We start from the raw sequence: 16,873 nt of genomic DNA on the forward strand, positions 1-16,873 counted from the left end.
TACCTTAAAGCTGCGTCGCCCACGCCCCCTCCCTACCTTAGAGCTGCGTTGCCCACGCCCCTCCTCCCTACCTTAGAGCTGCGTCGCCCATGCCCCCTCCCTACCTTAGAGCTGCGTTGCCCACGCCCCCTCCCTACCTTAGAGCTGCGTTGCCCACGCCCCTCCTCCCTACCTTAGAGATGCGTTGCCCACGCCCCCTCCCTACCTTAGAGCTGCGTTGCCCACGCCCCTCCTCCCTACCTTAGAGCTGCGTCGCCCATGCCCCCTCCCTACCTTAGAGCTACGTTGCCCACGCCCCCTCTCTACCTTAGAGCTGCGTTGCCCACGCCCCTCCTCCCTACCTTAGAGCTGCGTTGCCCACGCCCCTCCTCCCTACCTTAGAGCTGCGTTGCCCACGCCCCTCCTCCCTACCTTAGAGCTGCGTCGCCCACGCCCCCTCCCTACCTTAGAGCTGCGTCGCCCACGCCCCCTCCCTACGTTAGAGCACCGGGAATTCAAACTGGGTTCAACCACTTCAATGTATGTATGTATACCTTTATTATATAGCGCCATCCATGTACATAGCGCTTTACAGCAGTAATACACGCAACATAATAATATAACACATAATGGGAATAAGCGCCTAAAACATAAAAATAATAATCAGAATAGGCGTCCCTGCTCCGAAGAGCTGACTTGGTAAGTAGGGAGAATTTACGCAGACAGTTAGAGGGTGTTCTGGTGCGTGCATCTGCAACGGGTCATAGTAGATACATATGAGATGTATAGCATCAGCCAAGAGAGCTACCCACACAGTGAGAGAGATGTTTAGGTGGGAGAGGGCATTAGCTACAAAAGAGGTAGACGGAAGACATCCTTGAGTAGAACGCAGGAAGCAAGCAGGTGTATAGTGACAAATTTGGGTTGAGATAGGAAGGAGAGAGCAGTGTATAGTGACAGATTAGGGTGAGATGTAAGGAAGGAGAGAGCAGTGTATAGTGACAGATTAGGGTGAGATGTTAGGAAGGAGAGAGCAGTGTATAGTGACAAATTAGGGTTGAGATAGGAAGAAGAGAGCAGTGTATTGTGACAGATTAGGATGACATGTTAGGAAGGAGAGAGCAGTGTATAGTGACAAATTTGGGTTGAGATAGGAAGGAGAGCAGTGTATAGTGACAGATTAGGGTTGAGATGTTAGGAAGGAGAGAGCAGTGTATAGTGACAGATTAGGGTGAGATGTAAGGAAGGAGAGAGCAGTGTATAGTGACAGATTAGGGTGAGATGTTAGGAAGGAGAGAGCAGTGTATAGTGACAAATTAGGGTTGAGATAGGAAGGAGAGAGCAGTGTATAGTGACAGATTAGGATGACATGTTAGGAAGGAGAGAGCAGTGTATAGTGACAAATTTGGGTTGAGATAGGAAGGAGAGCAGTGTATAGTGACAGATTAGGGTTGAGATGTTAGGAAGGAGAGCAGTGTATAGTGACAGATTAGGGTGAGATGTAAGGAAGGAGAGAGCAGTGTATAGTGACAGATTAGGGTTGAGATGTTAGGAAGGAGAGCAGTGTATAGTGACAAATTAGGGTGAGATGTAAGGAAGGAGAGCAGTGTATAGTGACAGATTAGGGTGAGATGTTAGGAAGGAAAGAGCAGTGTATAGTGACAAATTAGGGTTGAGATAGGAAGGAGAGAGCAGTGTATAGTGACAGATTAGGGTTGAGATGTTAGGAAGGAGAGAGCAGTGTACAGTCACAGATTAGGATGAGATGTTAGAAAGGAGAGAGCAGTGTATAGTGACAGATTAGGGTGAGATGTAAGGAAGGAGAGAGCAGTGCATAGTGACAGATTAGGGTTGAGATGTTAGGAAGGAGAGAGCAGTGTATAGTGACAGATTAGGGTGAGATGTTAGGAAGGAGAGAGCAGTGTATAGTGACAGATTAGGGTTGAGATGTTAGGAAGGAGAGAGCAGTGTATAGTGACAAATTAGGGTTGAGATAGGAAGGAGAGAGCAGTGTATAGTGACAGATTAGGGTTGAGATGTTAGGAAGGAGAGAGCAGTGTATAGTCACAGATTAGGATGAGATGTTAGGAAGGAGAGAGCAGTGTATAGTGACAGATTAGGGTTGGGATGTTAGGAAGGAGAGAGCAGTGTACAGCCACAGATTAGGATGAGATGTTAGAAAGGAGAGAGCAGTGTATAGTGACAGATTAGGGTGAGATGTAAGGAAGGAGAGAGCAGTGTATAGTGACAGATTAGGGTTGAGATGTAAGGAAGGAGAGAGCAGTGTATAGTGACAGATTAGGGTTGAGATGTTAGGAAGGAGAGAGCAGTGTATAGTGACAAATTAGGGTTGAGATAGGAAGGAGAGAGCAGTGTATAGTGACAGATTAGGGTTGAGTTGTTAGGAAGGAGAGAGCAGTGTATAGTGACAGATTAGGATGAGATGTTAGGAAGGAGAGAGCAGTGTATAGTGACAGATTAGGGTTGAGATGTTAGGAAGGAGAGAGCAGTGTATAGTGACAAATTAGGGTTGAGATAGGAAGGAGAGAGCAGTGTATAGTGACAGATTAGGGTTGAGATGTTAGGAAGGAGAGAGCAGTGTACAGTCACAGATTAGGATGAGATGTTAGAAAGGAGAGAGCAGTGTATAGTGACAGATTAGGGTTGAGATGTTAGGAAGGAGAGAGCAGTGTATAGTGACAGATTAGGGTTGAGATGTTAGGAAGGAGAGAGCAGTGTATAGTGACAGATTAGGGTTGAGATGTAAGGAAGGAGAAAGAGCAGTGTATAGTGACAGATTAGGATGAGATGTAAGGAAGGAGAGAGCAGTGTATAGTGACAGATTAGGATGAGATGTAAGGAAGGAGAGAGCAGTGTATAGTGACAGATTAGGATGAGATGTAAGGAAGGAGAGAGCAGTGTATAGTGACAGATTAGGATGAGATGTAAGGAAGGAGAGAGCAGTGTATAGTGACAGATTAGGATGAGATGTAAGGAAGGAGAGAGCAGTGTATAGTGACAGATTAGGATGAGATGTAAGGAGGGGCAGAAGAATGTATAGCCTTCAAAGAGCAAAGGAGAATTGTGTAAGTAATACAGTATTTAATAGGAAACCAGGAGAGGGATTTCCGCAGGAGAAACGCTGAAAAGGATTGAGGAGAGAGTAAGGTGATTCTAGTTGCAGCATTTAGAATAGATTGTAGGGGACACAGGCGGGAGACGGGTAGGTTGGTCAGTGAGAAGGTTAGAATAGACAAGGTGGGAGAGGATGAGGGCCCGTGATAGAATTCCCGTGATAGGATTCAGTAGCAGTGTCGTTACCACTAAGTTCCTCCTTTAATCGAAAATAAGTAAAAAATGTGCACAAATGTTACATCTGTCTGGTGAAGTGGTAACATACAAATCAATGTTACTGTATAAAGGAAACCTATATCACTGGTCATTGTGTGTAGTGACGGGCTTTGTTCCTTGTGCAGGGGAGGCCTGCTGGTGGACTATACATCCTGCTTCCAAACAGAGGTCAGAAGGAGAGAAAGTTCGCATTGGTGATGATCTGATTTTAGTCAGCGTTTCCTCAGAAAGATACCTAGTAAGTGTGAATGTTACACCCTTTCTATCTGTTTGTAAGCTTATATATATGAGAATATAAGTAATACAGCTTCTCTAAGATGGAAATTGGTTAAGGGGAAACCACTTCAAGCAGGAATACTACATGCCCGCCTCCCCCCACCCCCTTTTTTTTCTCTCTTTATTATTTGTATATGTAAAGCATGTGACAATGTATAATTGTACATTCTTACCGAAACTGGCGTTTGTTTGGTGCTCCTGTTATAAATCTGTAAAAACCCTGATTGTGTGACTAACACGGCTGCTTCCGTCAGTGTAACTCAGCAGCTACAACATATCCTTATATTGCCAAGGTAACATTATCTATTGTTACCGCTTACAGCTGAAATTGCTGGGAATACTGGCAACAAATTATTACAAACATGAAAGTCTTGCAAAGATCTTGCACTGATTGGGAGGTGGGCTAAAGCCTGCTATATATATAAAGCAAAGGATGCTTTAAAACTCACAAAAAATTGCATTGAGTTGAATAATAATAATAATAAAATACAGTAAGTACTACAAAACGTGTTTAATAAAAGAAAAACATATTTCACATGTTTTGCTGCGTTCAATACCTCTTTACTGAACCAGAATTGTTTGCATAGTATTACATTAGAAGGTTTGCATGGCTCCAGAGGGGAAGGAGAGAGGAGAGGAGAGACAGGCGTAAGATTGCAGGTGCACGCGATGTTTTCATTTCCTGTGCAGACATATTGGATATGTTTTTCATTTGGACGACCCTCTGTCTTTATCATATAGCATCTCTCCATATCCAATGGGATGGGAAATATCCAGGTGGACGCCTCTTTCATGCAGACGCTGTGGAACGTGCACCCTACGTGCTCTGGGAGCAGTGTGGAAGAAGGTGCTTATTTTATGCCTCTTTGAAACCACGTTACCGGCAATCATTGTGCCTGAATTGTTGTAGTACTGTGTGCAGCATTGCATACACTGGCAGGGATACAGAAAAGAAGTATTGCTGCTATCATTAGAGTCCAAGCCTGTCGTACTAGATGTTTGGTGGGTGAGCAGAAAACATTTCATTACCTGTAGCCAGCATTATACTGTAGATGGCAGGGAGCTATGGAAGTAATTCTAAATGAATGTTTGATACTATAATAGCCTAGTATTGGTGTCCTTCACGTGCTATCAGGCTTGTCCTGTGGGCCCCAGGGGAGTAGCTCAGATGATATCTGCACCACTGGATGAAGCCGTTTTCCCTCTCTTGGCTGTGAGGCACAGTGCGTATAGCGGGCCCTGTTAAATGGCCTGAAAGCCCTATCCACCATTAAAATGTAAACTGACAGGAACAGCACGATCTCTGCTTTAATCCTGGGTTCATTATGACGCACATTGAAAAGGGTCACATTTGTGTAACTTTTTTTATTTCTCTATTGTATGGCGTTTATTTTACTTTTTATTCTTTTCACTAATTATCTGAGTTAGGCCTCGGGCATGGTCTGCCTCGCCTGCTCAAACTGGAGCTTTTTTGTGTCCTGGCAGGCGAGGCAGTGAGCGCGCTTTGGGGGCGGTGCGTAGGCGGGACGGAGGCAGGCCGGAGGCGTGGCGGGAGGCGGGGCTAGTCCCTCGCTCCCATTGGATGTGAGCGGTCACGTGACCGCTCCTCCGCTTCCCTGAGCGGCAAATTTTAAATTTGCCTGTCTCTCCAAAATACCTGAGCCTCCGCACGCATGCGGAAGCGGCTGCTAAAGCCGCGCTGATGACAGATGCAGGGGGTAAGTGCATCTGCTCAGCGCGGCTCAGCACGGCTCACCGTACTATGTCCAGGCTTTAGCCTCAATCAATTGACTAGAATCCCATAAAGGCTGTCACAGTCACATACATTGTTCTGAAAAACCCTCATAGTTTTCTTTTTACGAGAAATACTGATATAAAAGAGAAGACATTTAGGATGATGTAAAAAAAATTGTGATAAGAAAGGGCAGATACGCAGAGCCAGACAAGATGGATCACACCTTTATCAATAAACTCTAATAAACAATCAGAAGGATCCTACCTCACTATAAAGCGACTTTTAAACCTCTAAGGGGCCGATTCGGGTAGCTTCGATGTTATCACTGCCAGATCGAACAATTTCCATTTTTTTTTCTTCTGAAGTGACGTCATTTAAAAGGGAGGGAAACTTTAAGATGACGTCACAGCATTAAAAAAAATGGAAGCCATCACATGGTACATCAACCAATCGGATTGAGGGGTGTACCATTTGTCTGTCAAATGTGACATTACAGGCCTTGTATAAGGCCTGTACGTTTCATTTTACCACAAAAAGCCGTTGGATCAACATCAACATCTACTGGACCTATTAGATGACAAAGAAGAAAAGAAAGAAAATGACTACTTGCCCCGGCCTCCTCTGCAATCAACATAGGATCATGGAATTCTGGACATCATGGTGATGAGGATCATTGCATCGTGGGTCAAGAGTTAGTGCCGCAGTTGGATGAGGAGGGTGAATTTTCATCCCGGCAAAGGTTGATTTTATTTCGTTGTCTATTCTTTTTAGGATGTCCATTGACTGGCAATGTGTTTATCTATGCTCCTTTCAGGGTATAGATAAGCACAGTGACAAACAATTAATTTTTGGCAAATGTTTGATTTTATTTAATTGTAATGTATTGTATTTTTTTGTTATGTTTTTTTTTTAGGTTCCCATTCATTGCCATTGTGGCAATGAATGGGGCAATATGGGCATGGTTCACCACAGTGACAATCAATGGGTTTATTGGCAAATGCTTGTATTTATTTCATTGTCAAGTATTGTATTTGGTGTTTGTTTCTTTTTAGGTTGCCCATTCACTGTCATTGTGGCAATTCATGACCATATTGTGGTCATAATTTACCACAGTCACAATCTATGGGTTTATTGGCAAGTGTAATGAATTGTACTGTTATGTCAATGTTATACAGTACTTTGAAAGATGAAAATGAGGTTATACAGTCAATTCACAGACATTTCATGGACAGATAGAGTTGGAAAATTGGGTTAAAGGGGATGGTGAGTTTTAGATTGAAATAGAGAAGCTTTAACATCACCAAACATCAACAAATGGCTCACACCCTTTAGCTGCCCTTCGGCTGCACCAAAGGCTGTTTGCATTTGGGGTGACACAGATGTACAGGCATACCCCGGTTTAAGGACACTCACTTTAAGTACACTCGCGAGTAAGTACATATCGCTCAATAGGCAAACGGCAGCTCACGCATGCGCCTGTCAGCACGTCCTGAACAGCAATACCAGAAGCTGTGCGCAAGCGGGGAGACTATAGATTCTGTTACAAATGCGTTATTTTCATCAGTTATGCACGTATATGATGATTGCAGTACAGTACATGCATCGATAAGTGGGGAAAAGGGAGTGGTTCACTTTAAGTACATTTTCACTTTAAGTACATTTTCACTTTACATACATGCTCTGGTCCCATTGCGTACGTTAATGCGGGGAATGCCTGTACACTGAAGGGGTTCAGATTGAATTCAGCTGTGGATTCAAAGTCGTTTGTCCTCGCGGCTCATTAGCATTCCAGTGGGTGGGGTTTACGTTCCACATAGTACAAGCAAAAGCAAATGTTAACCCTTAGCATATTTACAAATAGGAAGCGACACCTTCTTTTTGAGAGGTGATTCTTGATTGTTCTTGTTAATGCCCAATGTGAACTTTTTCACAGTAGTTGAAGTAACTAATAATCTTCTAATGTTGAACACAAATGCTTTAAGATGTTGCCTTATATCTTTAAGTTGCTATCTTGTCCCACATGTCTGCCCACTCTATTTGAAGGCTGGCATACCCAATCTTTCCCTATCTCACAGTAAATGCACCTGGGTTACTTCTGACTGGTACTAAACAGAAGTGTGGATTGACTGCTCTATCCCAAGTGCCACAAGAAAATTGTATATGTTGTAACTCTGGTGCAAAGGGACAAACATATGAACACATATATGGATAAGTGAAAAAAAGGAGTCTCACTCAAGAATCCCTATGGTTTGCACTCTAAGTACATAATTAGTGTGTGAGATTACGTGACCTCTGAGAATATAAATATTCTCCTTGAGAATGGGATTTTAACTGACGCCACGACGGTGGCGTTACATGTGGGCTAAGCTGCTGATGTCTCAGGATAAGGTCGTATATTACTACTGGCACTAAGAGCACTGTACCTGACACATATCTATGGTGCGGTGTTTGACTTGGCGATATCTGACGCCACAGGGCATATAGGTGTACACGCGATACAGCCGGAGCCAGAGGTAGTCAGCCAAACACCATCACGGTTAGTGTCGGGGGACAGAAGGCAGACACTGGCATTATATGTCAAACCAGTCACTAATGCTAACATATCATTCATAAGTATTGACATCAATAGCTGGGTATGATTGCACCTATCTACCTGCCATATGTATGAAGATATGTTGATTCTATGAGTGAATATTGGCTATACGGTAGCGCTAACCATTAACCATTTGTGTGACCCTAACTCTCCTCTAGATGAGACATACTGTACAAGTATATGTTTTTCCCAACATTTTGATTATATACCGATTGCTACTTGTATAGTGGAGATGTGTCTTCTAACAATTAGATACTACTGCTAATTAATCTCCTTCAATTATCTGGGTGGAGACACACTGTTGGTATACGTACTGATACAGCAGACTTCCCAAGATACAGTATCAATTGCTTGGATTTCTGTGAGTGTGGTCTGAATGGTAAAACAGTTTATGGTAATAGTGGTGGTCAGTTAATTTTCTGTGCCCTAGCACTACTGATATTGGTCTGCGTCTCTATAGAGTGCCTTAGGCCGAGTCCATGCTCCCTGCTTGCTCGCTGAGGCTCAGGGAAAGCGGGTGCTTTCCCTGGCCTTGCGGTTGCTTACCGCACGCGCTCTCAGCAGGCCGTCAGGGGGCGGGCCAGGGTCGGGCGCGTCACTGGCCGGGGGCGGGCCAGTGACGTCACGGAGCTGGTTCGCCCTCATTGGGCGAACCGCTCACGTGACCGGCCTGTCTCGCCGTCAAGCGGGGGAATTTTAAATTCCCCTAAGACCTGCGCTTCCGCAAGCGCGCGGAAGCGCTGGTCAGCCCCTACTAAAGCCGCTCTAATTGCGACTGTAGGGGCTCAGTGCTGAGCGGGAGCGCGCTTCCGCAAGCAAGCAGCAAACATGGTTTCTTTATCATCAATGAGTATAATATTACATCAGAGATATATATACGAATATGGTCTCAGCTGCTGCTTCATTTACTCTTTTATGCTTTAGCTGATCCAGAGATGATAGCACAAATTACATCTAGAAGATATTACAGCTTTATTAACCCATACAGATGTATTCACGATCATACTATCTCCGAGGAGATCTGATTTATTAGTATATTGATCAGTGGAATCATTAAGGGTTCATTTAGATCTGGCTAATACTAACATCCGCATTATAGCTTTTCCACTGTAGGTTTTAAATACACTGTATATATTGAACACACAAACGACGACTATATGTGAAATAAAACTTTATTGTTTTTTATCAGCGGTTCATGTGAGAATCATTATATAATAATTGATATTCTCAAGGAGAATATTTATATTCTCAGAGGTTACGTAATCTCACACACTAATTATGTACTCAGAGTGCAAACCATAGGGATTCTTGAGTGAGACTCATTTTTTTCACTTATCCATATATGTGCTGGGAAAGGAAAGCCCTGCCCTTTATCCCACTCACCCAGGGCCGTCTTAACGTATGGGCACGCCGGGCAGTTGCCCACGCGTGCCCACCAATGCTCTCCCCCCGCCCGGCACCCGGCTCGCTCTCCCCCCGCCCGGCACCCGGCTCGCTCTCCCCCCGCCCGGCACCCGGCTCGCTCTCCCCCCGCCCGGCACCCGGCACGCTCTCCCCCCGCCCGGCACCCGGCTCGCTCTCCCCCCGCCCGGCACCCGGCTCGCTCTCCCCCCGCCCGGCACCCGGCTCGCTCTCCCCCCGCCCGGCACCCGGCTCGCTCTCCCCCCGCCCGGCACCCGGCTCGCTCTCCCCCCGCCCGGCACCCGGCTCGCTCTCCCCCCGCCCGGCACCCGGCACGCTCTCCCCCCGCCCGGCACCCGGCACGCTCTCCCCCCGCCCGGCACCCGGCTCGCTCTCCCCCCGCCCGGCACCCGGCTCGCTCTCCCCCCGCCCGGCACCCGGCTCGCTCTCCCCCCGCCCGGCACCCGGCTCGCTCTCCCCCCGCCCGGCACCCGGCACGCTCTCCCCCCGCCCGGCACCCGGCTCGCTCTCCCCCGCCCGGCCCCCCGGCACGCTCTCCCCCCGCCCGGCCCCCCGGCTCCCCGGCTCGCTCTTAGGGTTGCCCTGTGTACGGTATTTGGTTCCCCTGTGAGAGATAATACCGGACATGGGATAGAGCAGGGCTGCTGCTGCTAGGGGGCTGGGCAGCTTCTGATTGGTTGCTGCTGTGTAATTCAGCCAATAGGGCGGTAGCAGGAGCCTGCGGGGTGGGGCCAAAGAGCGGAGGAAAAGCATCAGCAGAGAGGTGCGTGCGTGTATCTGTGTCCTGCCTGTGTGTGTGTGTGTGTATGTGTGTCTCAGTGTCCTGCCTGTGTGTGTCTCAGTGTCCTGCCTGTGTGTGTCTCAGTGTCCTGCCTGTGTGTGTGTGTGTGTGTCTATTTGTGTCCTGTCTATCTCAGTGTGTATCTGTGTGTCTCAGTGTGTCTGTCTTTCTGTCTGTGTCCTGCGTGTGTGTGTGTGTGTGTGTGTGTGTGTGTGTGTGTGTGTTTGAGTGAATGTCTCAGTGTGTGTGTGTATATCTGTGTGTGTGTGTGTGTATATATATATCTCAGTGTGTGTGTGTGTGTGTGTGTGTGTGTGTGTGTGTGTGTGTGTGTGTGTGTGTGTGTGTGTGTGTATATGTCTCAGTGTGTGTGTGTGTGGTGACAGACAGTACATACAGTGTACTGGCAACTTTGTTTAATTGCTCACTCCCCCTTACTTTTCTTTTTCTATACGAACAGTCTTCCCATTTTCAAGACCTATTAAAAATAACCAGCATTGTAAATGCATCACAGCAGCATTGCAATCTCTGCAGCACCTTCTTACTTACACATCATCCCCAAGAAGCCAGAGCAGGTTACTTATCCAATGGCATGATTCAATATGCAATTTAATGCTGGATTTTGAAGTATAAATTTGAAAGCTACTGTACTGATAATGACTTGAGAGGATGAAGGGATGGGGGGTAACAGAGGATGAAGGGAGGGGGTGAGAGAGGATGAAGGGAGGGGGGATGGGGGGATGAAAGAGGATGACGGGTGGTGGTGAGAGGACAAGGGGGGGTGGGAGGGTGAGAGGACAAGGGGAGAGGATGAGGAAGGGGTGCAACAATCTTGGAATTTGTGGGAGGAGCAGTAAGATCAGAATTGCTCGCCATGTACAGTTTGACTGCAGGTTAGTTATGTATAAATGATTTGACCATTACGTTATTTGTTCTAAATTTCACTGCAAGCGTGCACCAATTTGCACCAATTTGCACCAATTTCATATTCTATTTCCTAAAACAATCCTCGGAAGAGCGCTCCCTCCCAAGAGTCCTCCGCAGATTTTTTACGAAATAGGATATAAATTGGTGCAAATTGGTGAATACTTGGAGTGAAATTTAGAACAAATGACATAAGTCAGGTAATTTATAAATAACATTCTTCCCCACCAACGATTCTCGAGTGCGTTGCACCTTTCACCATTGTGTCCAGTATTTTTGGACAAGCCACCTAGCAACCCTACTCGCTCTCCCCCCGCCCGGCACCATGGTTCCGCTCGCTCTCCCCCCGCCCGGCTCCGCTCGCTCTCCGCCCGCCCGGCACCCCGGCTCTGCTCGCTCTCCCCCTGTCCGGCACCACGGCTCCGCTCGCTCTCCCCCCGCCCGGCACCATGGCTCCGCTCGCTCTCCCCCCGCCTGGCTCCGCTCGCTCTCCCCCTGTCCGGCACCCCGGCTCTGCTCGCTCTCCCCCTGTCCGGCACCCCGGCTCTGCTCGCTCTCCCCCTGTCCGGCACCCTGGCTCTGCTCGCTCTCCCCCGTCCGGCTCCCAGGCTCCGCTCGCTCTCCCCCGCCCGGCACCCCGGCTCTGCTCGCTCTCCCCCTATCGGGCACCATGGCTCCGCTCGCTCTCCCCCGCCCGGCACCACGGCTCCGCTCGCTCTCCCCCTGTCCGGGCACCCCGGCTCTGCTCGCTCTCCCCCTGTCGGGCACCCCGGCTCTGCTCGCTCTCCCCCTGTCGGGCACCCCAGCTCTGCTCGCTCTCCCCCTGTCGGGCACCATGGCTCTGCTCGCTCTCCCCCGCCCGGCTCCCAGGCTCCGCTCACTCTCTGCCCGGCGCCCCGGCTCTGCTCGCTCTCCCCCTGTCCGGCTCTGCTCGCTCTCCCCCGCCCGGCTCCCAGGCTCCGCTCACTCTCCGCCCGGCGCCCCGGCTCGCGTCACAACCACTCGCAGCATGTACCTATGAAGGACCCTGGCTGTGGACTCTATGTGCATGGTTATCTCTGTACCCTTGTTCAAGATGCTCTCTATGTATCATTCTCCCGTTCCTTCATAGTTATCCCTCCCCATCTCTCCTCTTCCTCCCTGTTTCCCCCCCCATAACTTTGTATTTATCCAGATTTTTCCTAAAAGGTTAGAGGGTCCCCAGAAAAAAGAGATGGGAAGTGGGATATTTATGTGATAAAAATAAACCAATATGTATTATACAGAATAATGGAAAACATTATTGTGAGAATGAAGAGTTAAATAATATAAGATATCAGGGAAGGGAAAGGTAAGCAAGGGGGGGGGGATAGGGGTAGGGGTAGAAGTAGTCGTTTAATGAAGATGTTAATGGTGAAAGGCAATCAATAGTAATGATCTGCCACAGTGCAGTACTCCGCATACTTGTAAATACCCCAGGTCACATTAGATAATTAAAAAATGTTAGTTTAAGTCCATGTGCCCCCTGCTTTGAATCCAAGGTTCTCACACTTGCTTGAATGTGTCGCTGTCATTAAGAAAGGCTGTGCTCAGAATGTGCCAGATACGTCGTTCCACATCTATAATTAAAGGTGTTCTCTGTCTCCAGACTGCAGAGGTGTAGCATCTAGGAACTGAAAAGATGTGACTAATTAACTTTTGATGTTTCTTTGGAATATTAGGGGGGGGAGGTGGTGTTATGAACGGCTTAGTCAGGGATCTGGAAGGGCGGGAAGGACTATTACATTGGCTGTCAGCTCGAATGCTTGTGTACATCGTGGAGCTTCTGGCAGACATTCCCACCGTGTGTACCATAGTACCCATTAAACCACAGCCCCTGAAACACAATGGGGGCAAATGTATGTATATATTGTATTTATTGATTATTTACAGTATTTATTGATGAGTTAGAGACTGTCTCCCATATCTCATCCCGATCCTCAGCCTCCAATTGCTCAGCTATATGATCCTCTCATTTTTTCATATCTGTGAATTTCTTCTCCATCATTTGGTAATATATATTGATGGAGAACAGAAATCAGGCTTTTGCTTAAAGGGGATGGGGATAAATAAACTCAAAATATGTATTGGAGTAGGAAGATACCTAGGAAGGTCTAGTTTGAGCGAAGTGCCTAAGCTGGAGGTATCTGAAGTTCTCTTCCATTGCGGCACCATGTTTTTCCATGAAATATTCAAACAACTTAACAGTACCATCCTGGAGAAGATCAATAAATCTTATAATCGTCTTTTTTTAGCCACCAATAAAAATGGGCTTCTGAGAGTGCGGCGGAAACAATAGGTTTTTGAACAATGGTCACATATTTGTATCATGAGAGATTCATTTATATTTAGATGTGTCCCAGATTCTCAGGGAATAAGCACTAACCTGATGTTTCTGGCTCTTAGGTGGTTTGTGAAATTTGGTGAGCCATAGGAGAGCCTTAAGCTCCAAGGGATCCACCGCCGACTCCTCTATATCAACCCAAACTCTCGCCCCTTTATACAGGTGCCAAAGTGTTAACTGGCTCAATTGCGCCTACTCGTACTAAGAGAGCAAACAAGGAACTGACAATCCCCCCATGTCTTTCTTGGCTTAACTAGGATTTTTCTTTGAATTCTGTTTTTCCCCCAGACCAAATATAGTTAATTTTTTTCTGTTGCAAGTCAAAGATGTATTTTTTTTTCTTGACAGGGATCGACATAACACGGAACAAATATAAGATCTTTGGAAGCAGGCTCATCAATACTGTATGTCATGTATTCTGCCGATCCAAAAGATTTTATAGTTTGACAATAGGTTCAAATTCATGATAATAGACTTAATGAGAGAAGGATAAGTTGCCTCATACAAAAATAACAGGAATTTAGTAAGTTTTATGCTCAATTAGTCAATGTTAGATTTTTGCCACTTCTGATCGAAATTGATTGAAATCAGTTTGGCTGCTTCTTTACTTTGAAACCTAAATTTAGAAAACAGGTTAAAAAGGTTGGGCGGGAAGTTAAAGGTTTTGTAAGGGTGAGGATAATGTGGTTTGTAAAAAGTGCGATTTTGCGGGAGAGACAGCTTACAGTCAAACCAGAGATCTTGATGTCTCTAATCAACATTGCGAGGGGCTCACTATATAGTACGAAAAGGATGGGCGAAAGTTGGCATCCCTGTTTGGCTGGAGTCCGTTGGTGAAGGCCAAAGGAGGTGTGATGCCCATACCACGTTGCAGTCTCTTTTGTCCCAATTTAAGGCCGGAAACACTGTATTTTCTATGCAGGGGTTTATTTACAGGGATTAAATCATACAACAGGTCGACCGTCCCTTTAAGAAAACCAAATAATAAAATCAAATCCTATTCCCGTTAGGGAAATTAACTGACTTTTCTTCAGTCCTCTCTAAAGACCGCTGGCCAACTTTACTGGTTCCCAGCTAAAACATGCCCTGGCATATGCAACAATCTACACAGTCTTTGCACATGGCAATAACAACGGTTTTTTTGCTTATCTGTTTGTAAGTCCTCCGGAGCAGTTGTCCCTGCTCCAGCACGGCCTTGTCATCCTTCTTAGGGGAACTCAGCCCCACTTGAGCCCAGAGAAACTCCTCTGTAGGTTCCTCTGTAACCAGCTTCCGCAGCTGGGGAGTACTTTTATCTCCCCCTTCTCTCGGGAAAACAGTCTCTCGCTATGCATGGCAGCTTTCAGTCTTTTAAAATACGTCCTCATTCAAACCAGGCTTATTAGCTTCAGCTGCTGCTTTTCTCTAGGGAAGATTAACTCTGTGTGCTGCAAAAGTCCTATAGCTGCCCTATTCAGCCCTTAGAGGACAGTGATGGTGTCACAGAGGTTAGAGAGAGAAAGCTGAAAGCCGAAGGGAGAGAGGGGTTATCAATATGGCATTTGACATTACCAAGGAGAAGAGAAGGGGAGTCTAGAAGAGGAAGAATAGCCAGGATTTAAAGTCAGAGAGAAAGACAGAAGGGGGGTGAGTAGAGGTAGGTGGGCGATAGACGACTGCCACATGGAGAGGGAGAGGAGTAAAAAACTTAACAGTGTGAGCCTCAAACGCTGGAAGAAAAAGAGAGGGAGGAATAGGAAGGGTGCAGAGGCGAAGATTGAGGAGAGGAGGAGCCACCATATTTGAGGGCAGCTTCAAGTACAGAGTCAGGGTACGGCCCCAGTGCCCGCGCTGCACGCACTTTACATTTGTAATGACCTCAGCCACCTCCTTCTAGGCTTTAGGGTTATTTAGGAATTTCAGAGCCTCAGGGGTAAGCTTTGGCAGTCGACATTTCTATAGGAGAAGGTTCATGTCTGCTGGTAGATTAGGTGAGTTGGCAGTCTTTTTACTATCATAAACAGTAGATCTTTGTAATAATGAGAGAATTTCGGGTTATTTGTTAATACTATAAGCCTGATTTTGTTTGATAGCATGAATGTTACCCAATCTCAGTTTCTGGTTTTGTTTCTTGGCCAGCATAGTATCCGGCTTATTCCCTTATGCGTTGAATATTTGGTTCATCCATTTTAGGGATTTTTCGATTTCCTCACTAAGACAATGATTTTGTTCTCCCCGTAAGGCTGTGATTTCCTTTATCGTTTGACCAGAGATATTTTGTTTGTATGCTGCTTCTAAAGTAGCTAAGACGACAATTCTTGAATAAGAGGGGTAGGGGGAGGGAGAAAAACATATAGTCTCTATACTGTATGTTGGATGGAGACAGCTCCATACAGTAAGTACATCAACTAAGGAGCTTTCCTTCAAGGCCCAGACCAGGAGCTCTGAGTCCCTGGTCTGTCCTCTGTAGTTCCTGTACAATACAGGGTCTCTTGATCTGTCTGTTAAGAACTGTATTGAAGTTCCCACGCAATATAACACTACCCTTTTTGATCGACTTTGGGGTCTCAATGAACAATTTAAAAAATGTAGCTTTAGATTAATTACAGTAGGAACGTACGTTCAGCAAGAATAATGTCTGAGTTCTGCAGCTTTCCCATGACAGTAACAAATCTACCCTCCAGGCCCTTCTTGATTTTGTCCAGTTTAAAATAAAAAAAGAAGATGTGAACCAAAATCTCTACACCCCTTGTTGGGTCGTTTGGGTCGAAGCTAAAAAGACTTGGGGATACGCTTCATCCCAGGATGATGGAGCTCCCTTTGATTTTAAAGGAATCTCATGGAGAAAGAGAATTTCGACCGTCACAGTTCTATAGTGAAGTATAGTTCGTTTACATTTGTGGGGGCTGTTAAAACCCTTAACGTTATGAGTAATACACTTGATTGGGGTCATGGCACTAAGTAATGTGTGGTGAGTAACGCTCTTAAAATGAAGAGCCATGTGGAGCGGCCGATATTCTCTGACAAGTCATCTATGTGAGGGGTAACTTTCATTTTGCATCTTAAAGCTCTTGGTTTAGGATTATATATAAAGTATGCTTAGTATATTGAAAAATACATCTGAGTATAACTGCATATTGCACCCAGGAATTCTCTGGCCATAACCGGCTGTGTAGGGGACAACCGTAACCTGACATCTTAAAACACCCTGTTTAGGATTATGTATAATATACTGAGAAATACGCCTGAACATAACTTCATAGTGCATCCATGAATGCTCTGGCCTAAGAGAAGCCCCTTGACTAAATCCAAAACTCTCGTGAAGCCCCCAATTTTAGGATGTAGGGACCAACAATGTAGGGGTTCCCCCTGTTGTGGAGAAAGGGGAAGACAAATTACAGATGGGAAACTGAACATGTCTGTATACACAGTCTGCTCACAGACATATAATTTTCACCCTGCTGAGGGGTG

At 46.2% G+C, this 16,873-nt stretch overlaps 1 protein-coding gene across 10 annotated transcripts in view; it reads left to right on the plus strand.

The window, feature by feature from the left end:
• Positions 1 to 16,873, plus strand: part of RYR3 (ryanodine receptor 3) — a 488,303-nt gene that overhangs the window by 186,361 nt on the left and 285,069 nt on the right. For all 10 annotated transcript variants that reach the window (XM_075613258.1, XM_075613259.1, XM_075613261.1 and 7 more), the window contains 2 exons: positions 3,456 to 3,568; positions 4,348 to 4,453. In XM_075613258.1, the coding sequence (XP_075469373.1) occupies positions 3,456 to 3,568; positions 4,348 to 4,453 (219 nt within the window). The remainder of the gene's footprint in view (positions 1 to 3,455; positions 3,569 to 4,347; positions 4,454 to 16,873) is intronic.

Source organism: Ascaphus truei, chromosome 9 (assembly GCF_040206685.1).
Source record: "Ascaphus truei isolate aAscTru1 chromosome 9, aAscTru1.hap1, whole genome shotgun sequence".
Classification (NCBI taxonomy): Eukaryota; Metazoa; Chordata; class Amphibia; order Anura; family Ascaphidae; genus Ascaphus; species Ascaphus truei.